At 40.0% G+C, this 13,781-nt stretch overlaps 1 protein-coding gene across 4 annotated transcripts in view; it reads left to right on the forward strand.

The window, feature by feature from the left end:
* Positions 1-13,358: 13,358 nt before the first annotated feature.
* mboat1 (membrane bound O-acyltransferase domain containing 1) overlaps positions 13,359-13,781 on the forward strand; it is a 130,644-nt gene continuing 130,221 nt past the window's right edge. For 3 of the 4 annotated variants that reach the window (XM_043719158.2, XM_043719160.2, XM_043719159.2), the window contains exon 1: positions 13,359-13,543. In XM_043719158.2, the coding sequence (XP_043575093.1) occupies positions 13,454-13,543 (90 nt within the window). In that variant the 5' untranslated portion in view covers positions 13,359-13,453. The remainder of the gene's footprint in view (positions 13,544-13,781) is intronic. The other variant, XM_043719161.2, reaches the window with a different exon arrangement.

Below are 13,781 nucleotides of genomic sequence, written 5' to 3' on the forward strand. Positions count from 1 at the left end.
TTACTAAATAGTTCACCTGACTCAACTTTTTCTCATTTGATAGGGACCACTAAACTTGGCTTTGAAGGGATCTCCTATCACTGGTAACAGTACAAACACGTCATCCCCTTGGGGAAAATGTCAGAGTCTCAGAGCTTTTATTTGCCACCTGCTTCATTTTACACTGTGTCCTGTTTAGGTGCTGTTTAGCTAACTCACCTACTTGATTTAATCTCTCCCTTACCTCCAGTACATAATCTAAGTGTGAGATTTCTGTCTTTGGTCCTGTATACTTTTCACTTCATGCCCTGATACTCACTTGAAGGAATGAACTGAGTAGATACATTTGGGGCATCTCTAATGGCAAACATTACAAATGGGATACCTTTATCCTAATCATTTAAGTAATCCTGACAGTATGCTCTCAACATGGTCTTCAAGGTCTGATGCCACCTTTCTAAAGCTTCCTGGGAATCAGGATGATATGCACTGGATTTAAAGTGCTGTGTCCCTAAGCTATCCATAAACTCCTTAAACAGCCTAGCAGTAAAATTTAACCCTTGGTCTGACTGAATCTCCCTGGGTAGCCATACCGTGTGAAGAAAGCTACTAACTCTTCTACTACACTTTTTGCCTTGATGCTCCATAATGGAATTGCCTGCAGAAATCTGGTAGACACATCCATTATGGTTAACAAGAACAAGTTCCCACTTTTAGTTCTTGGGAGGGGACGTACGCAATCAATTATAACCCATATGAAAGGTTCTTCAAATGCGGGAATTGGCAACAATGGTGCTGGTTTTATTACCGCCAGTGGCTTACCTACCATTTGGCACATAGTACATGTACAGCAAAGGTTAACCACATCCTCATGCATTCCAGGCCAATAAAATTGTTTTTATACCTTAGCCTGAGTCTTTCGTACTGCTAGGTGACCTCCTACATGTAGTTCATGTGCTGCCCATAACATCTCAAGTGTGTATGCTACTAGCAACATAATCTGGTGCACTTCAGCCCATTTCTCTTCTGCATTAACCTACCGTGATCTCCCTTTTCATCTTAGCATTCTATATTTCAAATAATAACCCTCTGGAATATTCTCTGTCTCCTTTTCAGAGTACACATCTAAATATATATCTTTTATCGTGTTGTCTTGCTGTTGCAAGCTTCTTAGTCTTTCAGGACTAAACACTTTTGTCTGACCTTCTGCCTGTTCAGGATTTTTCTGCACCATTACATCAAACAGCGTATCCACTAATGGAACCTCAACTCCTTCATCTTTCCCTTTACTTTTTGCTTCATGCTGTGACTTGTGATAGTGGGATCTGGTTACCACACACTCTGGTAATATACCACGATGTTTCTGTTTTAACTCCTCAGTTTCTTGATCTTCCTTGGGCTTCTCCACAACAATGGATGTCAGTCCCACCTTGGATCCTGCCAAATCATTCCCAAGAACAAACTGAATTCCTGGAGCTGACACTCTGTCAATCACTCCCACTGTAACTTCCCCAGACTTGAGTTGACACTCCAACCTGACCTTACATAGGGCACTCTAAATTTCTGTCCATCTATCCCACAGATCAGAAAGAGTGCATATTCGCTCATCCCTTACTATCAGCGACTGGTTAGATCCAGCATTCTCAAAATTATAACTTCTCTTCCTTTTCCCCTGTTCTTTCTGAGCAAACTTTACCCAAAGAGGTGAATTCTTTGTAGAGATCATGTACTAACTCCATATCAGCCCCTGCCTAGGCTGTACACTATCCTGCAGCTCCTCAGTTTTTCTTGGGGTCTCCTTTACCACCTTCACTAATGCCACTGGCTTAGCTTCTTTTACTACATCTTTTCCCACAGCGCCTTTCTTTAATGACCAGCACTGTGACTTTGCATGTCCCACTTTACCACAGTGGAAACACCTGAGGCCTTTCACCTCCTTTCCACTCTCTTGGGATTCTTTTTTATCCTATGGTAAATTCTTACTAATTGTCTCTACTCTTGGTTTCATAGTGTAGGCTCTCCCTTATCTATTTTTAAAGCATGCACCTATTGACCAAAATGACTAGATTTAATTATTTTGAACTCAACATAAGTCTGACCTGGTTCCCTCTCTGTATTTCTGAACCGCTGTCTATATGCTTCTGGTACCCATTCATAACCACTTAAAATAGCCTGTTTAACTTCTTCATAATCTATTGACCCCTCATCTGATAGCGCAGCAAATACCTCACGAGCTCTGTCTACCAGTTTAGTTTGAACTAGCATTACCCATAAATCCTTGGACCACTCCATTTGCCTAGCCAATGTTTGAAATGAAATCAAGAAGGCTTTATTTGGAGTACTGTGTCCAGTTTTGGTCCCCACACCTCAGGAAGGACATACTGGCACTGGAACGTGTCCAGCGGAGATTCACACGGATGATCCCTGGAATGACAGGTCTAACATATGAGGAACGGCTGAGGATACTGGGATTGTATTCGTTGGAGTTTAGAAGATTAAGGGGAGACTTAATAGAGACGTACAAAATAATACATGGCTTGGAAAAGGTGGATGCTAGGAAATTGTTTCCGTTAGATGAGGAGACTAGGACCCGTGGACACAGCCTTAGAATTAGAGGGGGTCATTTCAGAACAGAAATGTGGAGACATTTCTTCAGCCAGAGAGTGGTGGGCCTGTGGAATTCATTGCCACGGAGTGCAGTGGAAGCCGGGACGCTAAATGTCTTCAAGGCCGAGATTGATAGATTCTTGTTGTCTCGAGGAATTAAGGGCTACGGGGAGAACGCTGGTAAGTGGAGCTGAAATGCGCATCAGCCATGATTGAATGGTGGAGTGGACTCGATGGGCCGAATGGCCTTACTTCCACTCCTATGTCTTATGGTCTTAACATCTTTCTCATCAAAATGTGCCAGTTTTGACATAATTGTATATATCACTATCTTCTCTTTTAATCTCCATCCTGTTAACTTGACTTTGCTGACTAAGTCGCAGCTTCTCAAGTTCAAATTCTCTCTCTTTTTGCTCAGCTAAGAACTCTCTTTAGTTTTCCCCCCTCTCTCTCCCTTTGCTCAGCTAAAAAAACCTTCTCTTTCTTTTTCCTCTCTCTTTTTCTTCTCTCTCTTTCTCTCTCCCCTTGTTTCTCTTTTAACTCCATTTTCCTCAATTGTAATTTAAGTTTTTCGACCTCTACTGCATTTGTCTATTTCTCTGATACACCCAACTCTTTGAGTAATTCCCTTACAATTTCAGCTTTACTTCTGTCCTTGGTTAAGCCCAAATCTAACTTATTTGCTAATTCTAAAAGTATGGCCTTTTTCTTTCCTTCTAAACTTTCTTGGTAAATTTGAGAATCATCTTCAAATCGCACAACCTCTTTCACAATTTTAAGAACCATTTCTCTCACTTTTAATTTTATCAACCACAAGTCACCAACATTAAACAAATTGTCTCACCTATGTTTTATTTAAAGATCTCGGACACTAACCTGCAAGTGTTTAAATCTGCTGAGATTTTTTATACTCCCAAATCTATTCAAATCTGTCTAAACCAGTTCAAATCCCAATCATGAGCCCCCAAACTGTTAGGACATGGTGTAAATCCTCCTGCTTAATTTAAACCTGCAGTACAGAAAAGATTTATCCCGTGCAGTAATCTGTGAAAGTTTGAAAGGCCAAGAACTATTTAAAGTAAAAATTTTATTTCATAAAGAATAACTGAGAATAATTAACTAACAATTATTTACAACTTGTTCCTCTTGCCTAGCATTTATCTTCCCTGCTATAATATTAGTCTGATAAAATCTGCCGCTTAAGATTTACCAAAAATTCAAGTTTTCAAAATGAGCCAGCTGTCGAATCTTCTATTTGGATCTTCCTGTGTCTTCTTTTCCACTTCTTAGGCATTATGCTTCACGGGTCATGGATTGATAAAGGTACCTTTAAGAGGGCTATTCTCCAGGCAGTCTACAAATGTGGTTGGCTTCTCAGTTCTCCTCCCAACTGTTCAATTTTCTCTAGTCTTATACCCTAAGAGCATCGATTGTGTCATTAGCTTTTAAGATTGTCAATACACTAACTTGATCGGAATTTGTATTTTTTGGGGTATAATTTCAACTGATTGGCCTAATTCAAATCTGTTTTGTTGTTTCCAGGCAACCTAGCTAATCTAGCTTTTAGCAAAGTCTTACATTGTTACCTTATTCAGAACACTTGGTGCTGTCAGGTAGTTTTGCTAGCTTTTAACTCTCTTAAAGGTACAGTACACCCATATCTTCAAAACAATATGCTCAGCTTTTTTGGGGGGGTGTGGGTTTGCAACCCACCTCAAGCATTGTGTTATATGTTCATTCCAGTACCCTATACTACTACCTGTTCTCAGTCTTTATTTGAACTACTGCAAGATGGATGCCTCCAGTCAGTGTTTCATGGTAGAGGTCACATGCCTCTGTCAAGTCAGAATGAACATTGATACAACGTTGCATTTCTATCGTAAACAATATATAATTAAATCTTATCAGGGCTTAGAATTTTAACAAACTACAAGATGTATAAAATAAAAATTGAAAAAATATCATGGTCCTAACATTGCAAATGAAACTGATCATGGAAATTTGGCAAACAATAATTTTACTCTTGATTGAGTGTTCCATTACTGTGACCTTAGACCTTCCCACTGAGTCTGTGCTTCATGCATTATGCATTGTAAACCAATGGATACAACAATCATTGTTTCAATTTTATTCAAATTTCTGCCCATTACTAATTTTGCTAGCATGATGATTCAAAATATTGTTTTATAACCTCACTGACCTGGAGTAAAATGCCTTAGAAATGATTCTCCACCATCAATATTAATTAATAAATACACTAAATAATATGCTACATTTGGATCACAATGGGCAGAATCCACAAAGCAAAAAACAATGTCAATGTTTGATATATATCTCGAGCCTCATGCTTGCTCTAATAGTGTATTCTGGTAACTTTCTCCATAACTTTTTGGTGGAATCAGTTTCATGTGACTGCCCTAACTTTCCCAATCTATTCTTTGTTACTTAAACACATTGAACTTTTTACCAAGATCAATCTTATCACTTCTGTTCAGATCTCGAAAACTTCATGTAAACCACCTAAAATATAAAGATTAGAAGACTAGGATTCTAAAATTTTCTTTAGTCATTAAGTTCTTGAACAATCAGACTCATTTGTATTGTTTTTCTCTATAGTCAAGATTAGAGTGGTGCTGGAAAAGCACAGCAGGTCAGGTAGCATCCGAGGAGCAGGAAAATCATTGTTTCGGGCAGGAGCCCTTCATCAGCTCCTGATGAAGGGCTTCTGCCCGAAATGTCAATTTTCCTGCTCCTCGGATACTGCCTGACTTGCTGTACCTTTCCAACACCACTCTAATCTTGAATCTAATCTCCAGCCTCTGCAGTCCTCACTTTCACATTGTTTTTGTCTGTACTCTGTCAAAGCAATGACTGATTTTCTTTGTTACGACACTAATTTAAACCAGACACATAGAAAAGCTCACTTTGCCTCGTGATCTGTAAAAGTATGAGTGACAAAGAACTACAAAATCTCAGTACTAAAGAAAAAATTAATAATTTATTCTTTAACTCCAGTAAAAAAAGAACATTAAACAACTATCTACACTGCAAACCACCTTTGTCTTAATACTTTTTCTACCTTCCACTCTACAACACTATACTGATTCAATGAAAACTCCCGATTGATTGACAAAAAAAAATCAAATTTCAAAACCAGCCAGCTGTTTCCATTCTCCTCTCTATCTTCCTGTCTTCTTTTCTTTGGTCTTCTGCCTCACAGATTTAATTTGAAAAGGTACCTTTCAGAGGGCGTCTCTATAGGCAGTCTGTTTGTTGGTGTTCTTTGCTGCTCTGGCTAATTGTTCAAAATGCCTGATCTTTATACCCCAAAACATCAGTTTGCCTCATTAGTTTAATGTCATCAAAACTGTAAAATTCAAATTCGATTGGATTTTGTCATCTTGGGGCATAATTTAAACTGATTGGCCAAATTCACATTTGTTGTGTACCATTGCAACTCAGCTCAGCTACTTGTTTCATAGCCAAATGTTACATTTTTAAATTTTTCAGTACACTCTGTGCTTTTCTAGGCCTGTGCAAGCTTTCACTCTCTCTTAATGGTACAGTACACACCTGCAACTTCGTAACACCTTCGATGAATATAAATTCAAACAACACTCAAGAAAAATGAGTTCTTATCTCCTCAATACCTGTCCACCATTTACAAGATATACTGTCAGCAGTGCAATGGAACACGCTCCAATTGCTCGAATGAGGACAGCTCCAATGATATTCAAGATGTTTCACACCATTCAGAACAAAGTAGATTGTTGATTTGCATCCCATCCCCATGTTCAAAATTCACTTTCTTCCTCATCATTGCATCATGGCAGCATTGTGTACCAGCTACAAGATGCATTGCAGTAGCTCATCAAGTCTTCTCCTATAGCATCTTCCTAGCCTGTGATGTCTCCCACATAGAAGGACAAAGGCAGCAGATGTATGGACTTTCCCTCCGAGCTACACATCATCCTGACTTGAAACTATATCATTGTTCTTTTACTTTTGCTGTATCAAAAGCCTGGAACTCCTTTCTCAAGAACCAGATGGACTTATTTATATTGAATTAAATTTTCACCATCTCTGGTGGTGGGATGTGAACCTGAGTCCACAGGATTTCCCTGGGGTATCTGAACTACTAGTTCAGCAACAATACCACTCAGCCATCACCTCACCCTAATATTCTACGTTATAGGCACTGCTGGACCAGCAATTGCAAGTATACCAGAATGCACTTGCATTATTCACAATCCATGCAATCAGTTCCACATAAGAGACAAAAACAGCTAATTAAGAAACATTTGCAGAACTAATTATGAAAGACAAATGAAGCATGTTCTTTGAATTAGTGGAGCTAAATTCTCAGCTTCCTGCAATGGAGAAAAAAATGAAAGTTCAAGACGAAACAGTTGTACAGCTAGCTTAGGGTAATTCCAAACTTGAGAATCTGTGAGATGATAAAGTCTGAAGTGGATAGCTCTGCCTATCTCACAAAGATGAATGAAGAGCTGGAAAGAAAATAATGAGAGCAGTGAGTAACTCTTTATCATCAATATGATGAAAACATTAACAAGAAGATCTGGAAGAACTTACATAAAACAGATCAGGCCCAACAGAAATAGAATAAGAACCATCAGCTGGTGCTCAAGGCAAAACTAGAGAAAATGACATCTTCAGAAACAGGTGGACATGCACAGCACATGCAAGGAGTTGCAAAGCACTAATGAGACAGTTCTTTCCACAATAAATGTCTATAACAATGCTCTTGTGAAAGAACTGAGGTAGGATATAAAGGAAACTAAAGAACATTTGAAGCAACAACTTGAAGTGCTCTAGGCTTCCAACAAAATAAAAAAAGAAAAATAGTTGAAAATATCCAATAAATCATACAGCAGGTTGTAAAAGAGAATATATGCTCATCCAACAGAAGGCTAAAATGTTTACAGAATTAGAAGAAATTAGCTTGGAAAACCAGAAGCCTCAAAATTAGTTGAAAATTCTTAAGGAACAAACAATAATTGCCAAAAGAATTGAACCACTCAAAGCTGCTTGTGGAGCACAATCATTCAGTCGCCACTCTGGACCCAACCCTGTTGTATGGCAGGATAAGCAAATTTGGAGCAACACTGCAGTCCACGAAAAAAAACTTGACTAAACAAACAGGAACTACAGACAATATCACTGATGACTGTGGGCAATCAACATCTCCAAACAAAGTCACTATCACAAGATATGAATGCATTAGAAAACTGCCAAATGTTATAGAAACTCACAGACTCACTTTAGATAATAGAGAGTTAAACTTCCTTTTGGGAAGGAGATGGATGTTGTATGTGTAGCTGACCTTTAAGAGAATTCACCTTGAGTGACTGAATGTGTGTATACAATATTGGAACTCTGCCTGGTGGATATTCTACTATGAGTTTGCAAGCTGTGTGCACATTTAGAAATTAGTTGGTTTGTTGTAAAATCTACTTTATTCTTTGTAATGTGATTTACTGTTTAAATGAAATAATGCGTGGTGTTTACATAAAGTAAATCCCTGACCAAACAGCATTTTTCACCAGTCTTTCAGGCACAGTCGATGTTTGTCTTGGTGTGCATCCTGGGGAATAGACCATAGAGCAGAGTCCTGTGTCACGAAGCTTCTTGAGACAAACACTCACAAAACCTACTGCATCCCTCTCCAGATTTACATAGGCACATGCCAGAAGATGTATGGTAGTCTCTTTGCCCCCACAGCCAATTGGAGGGCAGCATGTGGTGGCACAGAGAGTACAGATGTACATCAAGGATCTCATAGGTAGTGCCTTGCTTGCTACCACTCAAGCTATTTGGGGTACATGACTGCCTTTCTTTGGGACTCAAACAAATTAACCAATCTTTCTTTGTAACTTACTTCTACGTGGATGTGGATGCATAAATGAAAGTTGGCAATTACTAACATTTATTTTAAGTATCAGTTATTCCATGTAAGAATGATATTTTCTTTTATCTTACACCTCACAAGAAAGTCTGTTTGGTGTGTCATTCAAAGTCATGCAGTTAAACGTTCATTGAATTAATAAGCAAATTAATTTAAAAACACCTCCTGTGGTGAAACAAGAGGTGGACAGAAAGGGAAACCTTGCTACTATTCCTTACCTGGCCAAAACAATTCAAAGATAGAATCTTTTTGACTGCTTTTGGTGAGCAGAGGGGTTTTACATGGCTGGATGTATTCCTTAGACCACTTTTGTCCAATATGTTCACTATTTAGTACAACTGCCCACAAACGTGGTAGCAAAGTGGTGTAGTTCATTTTAAAAGCCACATCTTAATGAGTTCTCCCAGGTTCTGGTCAATATTTATCTCTCTACTGCATCAATTCAAAATACACAATATATGGTTATTATTACGTTGATGTTTTTGGAAAATTGTTGAGCAAAAATTAGCTTCCACATTTCAAACAAAAATCACATAATTATTTTAGTCCATGAGGCTGTTCAACCCTAGCTCCTTAAATGAGCATTATGGCTAAGTCTCATTCTCCTGCTATTTCCCCTTAACCTGAAAATTGTTTCAATTTAAATAACTATCTAATGTCCTCTTGAATGCTCAATTGAACTGTCTCCACCACAATTCCAAGCAGTGTGTTCCACATCTTTGCCAGTCGTTATGTAAAAGAATTTCCTCACATCACATTCTTTTGTAAACTACTTTATATTTGAACTCCCTCACTCTCCAAGAGAACTTTTGTGAAAGAAAGCAGTTCCCATGTCTACTCTGCTCAACCTCCCATAATTTTGAAAACTTCTTTAAAACTCCTCTTAGCCTTCTCCTCTCTGAGGAAAACTGTCCCAACTTCTTCAATCCATCTTCATAATTGAAGTTTCTCGTCTCTGGAATTTTTGTTTACAACAATGACTTCACTTCAACGAATGGGGCAACAATGGTTAGCACTGCTGCCTCACAGCGTCAGGGACACATGTTTGATTCCACCCTCAGGTGGCTGCACATTCTCCCATGTCTGCATGAGTTTCCAGCAGGTGATCTTGTTGCCTCCCACAGTACAAAGATGTGCAGTTTAGGTGGATTGGCATTGTTAAGTTGCCCATAGTGTCCAGAGATGTGCAGGCTAGGTGGATTAGCCATGGGAAATGCAGGGTCATAGGGATAGAGTTGAGGGTCGGTCTGGGTCGGGTGCCCTTCAAAGGGTTGGTGCAGACTTGATGGGCTGAATGGCCAGCTTCCACACTGTAGGGATTCTATAGAGAAGAGAAAAAAGAAAGCAGTTTAAGAGGTGCTAAGATTGTGAAAAATGCTTTATTCTTTCGAACAAAAAAAATTACAAATATACAGCAACGATATAAATTTAATGTTGCTGCAGACGTCCAATTGACTGAAATACAAATGTGTAGCAACAAAAGAGTGTTTTCAGATTCCTGTCAATGAACCTACTGCTGTATTAATAATAACTTATTTTTGAAGAAAAGCATCATGCCCATTATAGAGATAGCATACACACAACAGTTGTAAATCACTTTGATAGAAAATGTTCGGCATATCATGATTCTCAACTAGGAATCTGCAGTTTCCATAAGTTCGCAAAAAGATTTCAGAGAGTCCATGAGTTAGTTTGGATAATTAGTACTCTCCCACAAATCTTTCCATTCAATAATCTTCACAAATATTGGAAGTACTGAAATAACGGTCTCTGATTCAAAGACTGTACATGTGCATATTTTCACTGTGGTGAGGATGGTAAACTTAGCAAGTTAATCTGCATTGCACTACCTGAGCTTACAATTAAGCCTTCCTTTCAACACAATTCTTTCCCCTTATTGGAGATGCTGACCATCAGTTGACAGTTGGTTGTGAGTTTGAAGAAACTATTTTATTCTTAAAGGTGGGAGAGACCTTCAATATCAAATTACCTTGGTGTGGTGGGGCGGGGCAGATGTTTTTAGTGGAAAAAGGTGACTTTCCAATTTCTTGCCCTGCAACTATGGAACTGGGAAAATGTGAGGAGCATGAGCAGGACAAGAAAAATGGGCTGCAAGACTAATTGCAGTATTGCTATTTTGAACTTAGCTTTAATTTTGTAACATGGTTGAAAACAACATTGGAAAAAATATATATCAATTGAGTCAATGGAGACATTGTGTATACCATATAGTCTCGGAAGAGAGAGTTGGGAGGGGTGGGTTGTTGTGAAAAGCCATAATTAGATTAGATTAGATTAGATTAGATTAGATTACTTACAGTGTGGAAACAAGATAATCTTGCCTTTTTCTGGCAAGGTCATAATAATTAGGTTCCAGTGTGATTCAAATTGAATAAAACTTTAATGAACCAACCATGGCTCCATGATTAGTTCAGGGGCTGAAACTTCTGCAAGGAACTCACCATCTGACTCCTCAAAGCTTCACTGTCATCTACAAGCTACAAGTTGGGGTGAAATTTAATAAGCTATCCGTTGACTGCATCCACACAGTTCCTAAAAGACCAAGCAGCTTGATATCGAGGGCAAATCAGTCCACCCCTTCCCTCATGTTTTACATTCACTTGCTTAACAGGTGCAACTGTAAGAGGAGAACAGATTAAGAAGGTATATGATATGTTAGCCTTCTGCAATTGCATGGGAAGGTGCCATGAGTATGTGGGGAGCTGTTGGGGATGGAGGAGGAGAGGACCAGGATGCCCTGGAGGGATTCGTTCCTTGCAGAATGCTGGCAAGGGAGGGAAAGGGAAAATTTGTCTGTTGGTGGCACCTCATTGAAGGTTGTGGTTAGCTTATGATCCTTTGGCTGATGGGGTGGAAAGTGAGGATCGGGGGACTCTATCATTGTTGTCGGGGGGAAGAGAGGAGGAGGGGAGACATACAGGAAATGGGTCGAATACGGCTAAGATCCCTGTCATCCAAGGTAGTGGATAATCCACAGTTAAGGAGAAAGGTGGACATTTCTGAGGCTACCTACCCCCCACCCCCCACCCCATGGAATGTGGCATCATCAGAACAGATGTGACAGAAAAATTGGGTCTGAAAGTGGGTGAGAGAGCAAGTGAATTAAGATGGCAAGTGACTGCAATCTCTATATCATATTGCGATCTGAGCAGAGATGTTCCATAGATACCTAGTCTGTGTCTACCTTCCTAATGTAGAGGAGATCACATTGTGAGCAGTCAACACACTATATTTAGGTGAAAGAAGGACAAGTAAATTTCTGCATCATTTGAAAAGAATGTTTGGTAGGATGCGTGGGAAGGAGATAAAGTCTTAGGGATGATAGGCCTGTGAACCAGGGTGTTGTAGAGGGAATGATCCCTTTAAAATGCTGACAGGATAATGGAGGGGAAGATGTGTTTGCTGGTAGAATGTGAATATGTTGTTGGAGTTCTTGCTTTATATCAAGATGTTTATTTTACCATAATTAGTCACAGATCATCCTGCTGGTTTCTGCACGAATTAAGTCCTTTAATGAGAATATTGAAGCTGAACTATTGTGCTATCTTGTGCATTCTGTCAGAAGAGACCAATAACATTGTAAATTCAGAACTACTCCTGGGTGCGAGCAAATTTTATATAATGTAAAACAACAACAATAAATGCATGCTTAATTGTGTACTTTTGTAACATGCTGAAAACTAATTTGTATTACGGGGGTCTTCGGAAGTTGTATAATTGTATATGTCTGAAGGGGGTCTCAGAAGCGAAAGGATTGTCAACCTATGCTTATAGATTGAAATTATCAACGATCTGATCGAGCTGAATGCTTAACTTAACCTGAACCTGTGCTTTTAAAAATGGAACATTTCGATGTAACCGATCCCTTTCTGTCATGCATACAACAACAGAATTGCACGTAATAAGTGACAAGAATGTGGCAAACATGCCACCACACTGCAGTCACTGTTTGGGGAACTTTTAAAACGTCTTGGACAAAGACGGTGCCTCTTGAACATGAGACGGAAGCATCATCATCCACACGACAGAAAACTGCTATAAAATCACGTTGTCTTTTCTTTTAAATCATTATGGGCGTCTTATAGGCTTTGGGGATTTTCTCCGATTTACTACATCCATTTGTAACCATTATGTGTTAAATGTGCTAGTTTTATTTGTTCTGCATAATAATTAACACCGAGTGTCTCTGAGATTCGATCAAGAAGGGTGTGAACTTGAAACTCTTTCACTTGGAAGATTACCAAAAATGTAATTAGTAAGTTAGCTGGGGATTGGCAGGGTTACTACTGGTCATAGCAACAGGTAACAGTGCAGATATGATTGCAGCCGAAGTTTGTACAATCAGCTCTTTGCACAGCTGTAACCTGAGGAACGTTAACCAAATATTCAATCCTGGAACCTCTCCACTTTAGTACGTCCTCTGTAACCGCTTCTTTCTACATACTTTGCCATCAAACTTCTCGCTAAGAGACTTCGGAGCCGAGACAACGCATTATTTCACAGTCAAACTACATGTGAACCAACGCTTCACTGCTTTTACCAGGCGCTTTCCAACGGACACGTTGATGACCTCGAGCCCGCACCAAAATTTAAAACAAGACGACCCTCAACCAGGGGAGACTGGGTGACAGCTCGCTCAGCCAATCGGAACGCGCAAACCGCGCGGATGCCGCCCACCAGAGCAACCAATCAGTGGCCAAGGACGTGGAGGGGGCGGGGTTGTAGTGAGTGTGGGTGGGGCAGGGAATGGGTGCGGTTTGACGCGCACGCGCCAACGGAAGGAGAGCGGTTGTCAGCGAGGGGAGGGCGTGCGCCTAGTCTGGAGCTGGTGATAGCGGTTCGCGATCAGGGCTTTCCAGGTGCCGGTGCCGGTGCCGGTGCTCTTTCTTTCGGGCGGCAGCGTGTTCACAGTCATGTAGAATGGCAGAACCGCCGACCATTCCATTTCGAACCACGGGCTCCAGGTTGTTGCACCCACTCAGTGTCCGCTTCAATGTGCCGCTGGACCAGGTAAGAAGAGCCAAGTGCTGTGATCTGAACTGCGCTGATCTGTTCTGATTCTTCAGCCCCCTTCCCTTCCCTTTCCTTCCCTAGATTTGTTATTCTTGATGTGATCTGGTGCAGCTTGCGGGGTTTGATGGCTACAGTAAGGTTGGCACCTTGGCCAGATTGACATGTTGTTTTAATTCATTCATGCAATGTGGGCGTCGTTGGCAAGGACAATTATGTTTTGTCCCATCCCTAAACT

Source organism: Chiloscyllium plagiosum, unplaced genomic scaffold (genome assembly GCF_037043375.1).
Source record: "Chiloscyllium plagiosum isolate Xiang-an unplaced genomic scaffold, Cpla_swu_hap1 HiC_scaffold_34, whole genome shotgun sequence".
NCBI classification, from domain to species: Eukaryota; Metazoa; Chordata; class Chondrichthyes; order Orectolobiformes; family Hemiscylliidae; genus Chiloscyllium; species Chiloscyllium plagiosum.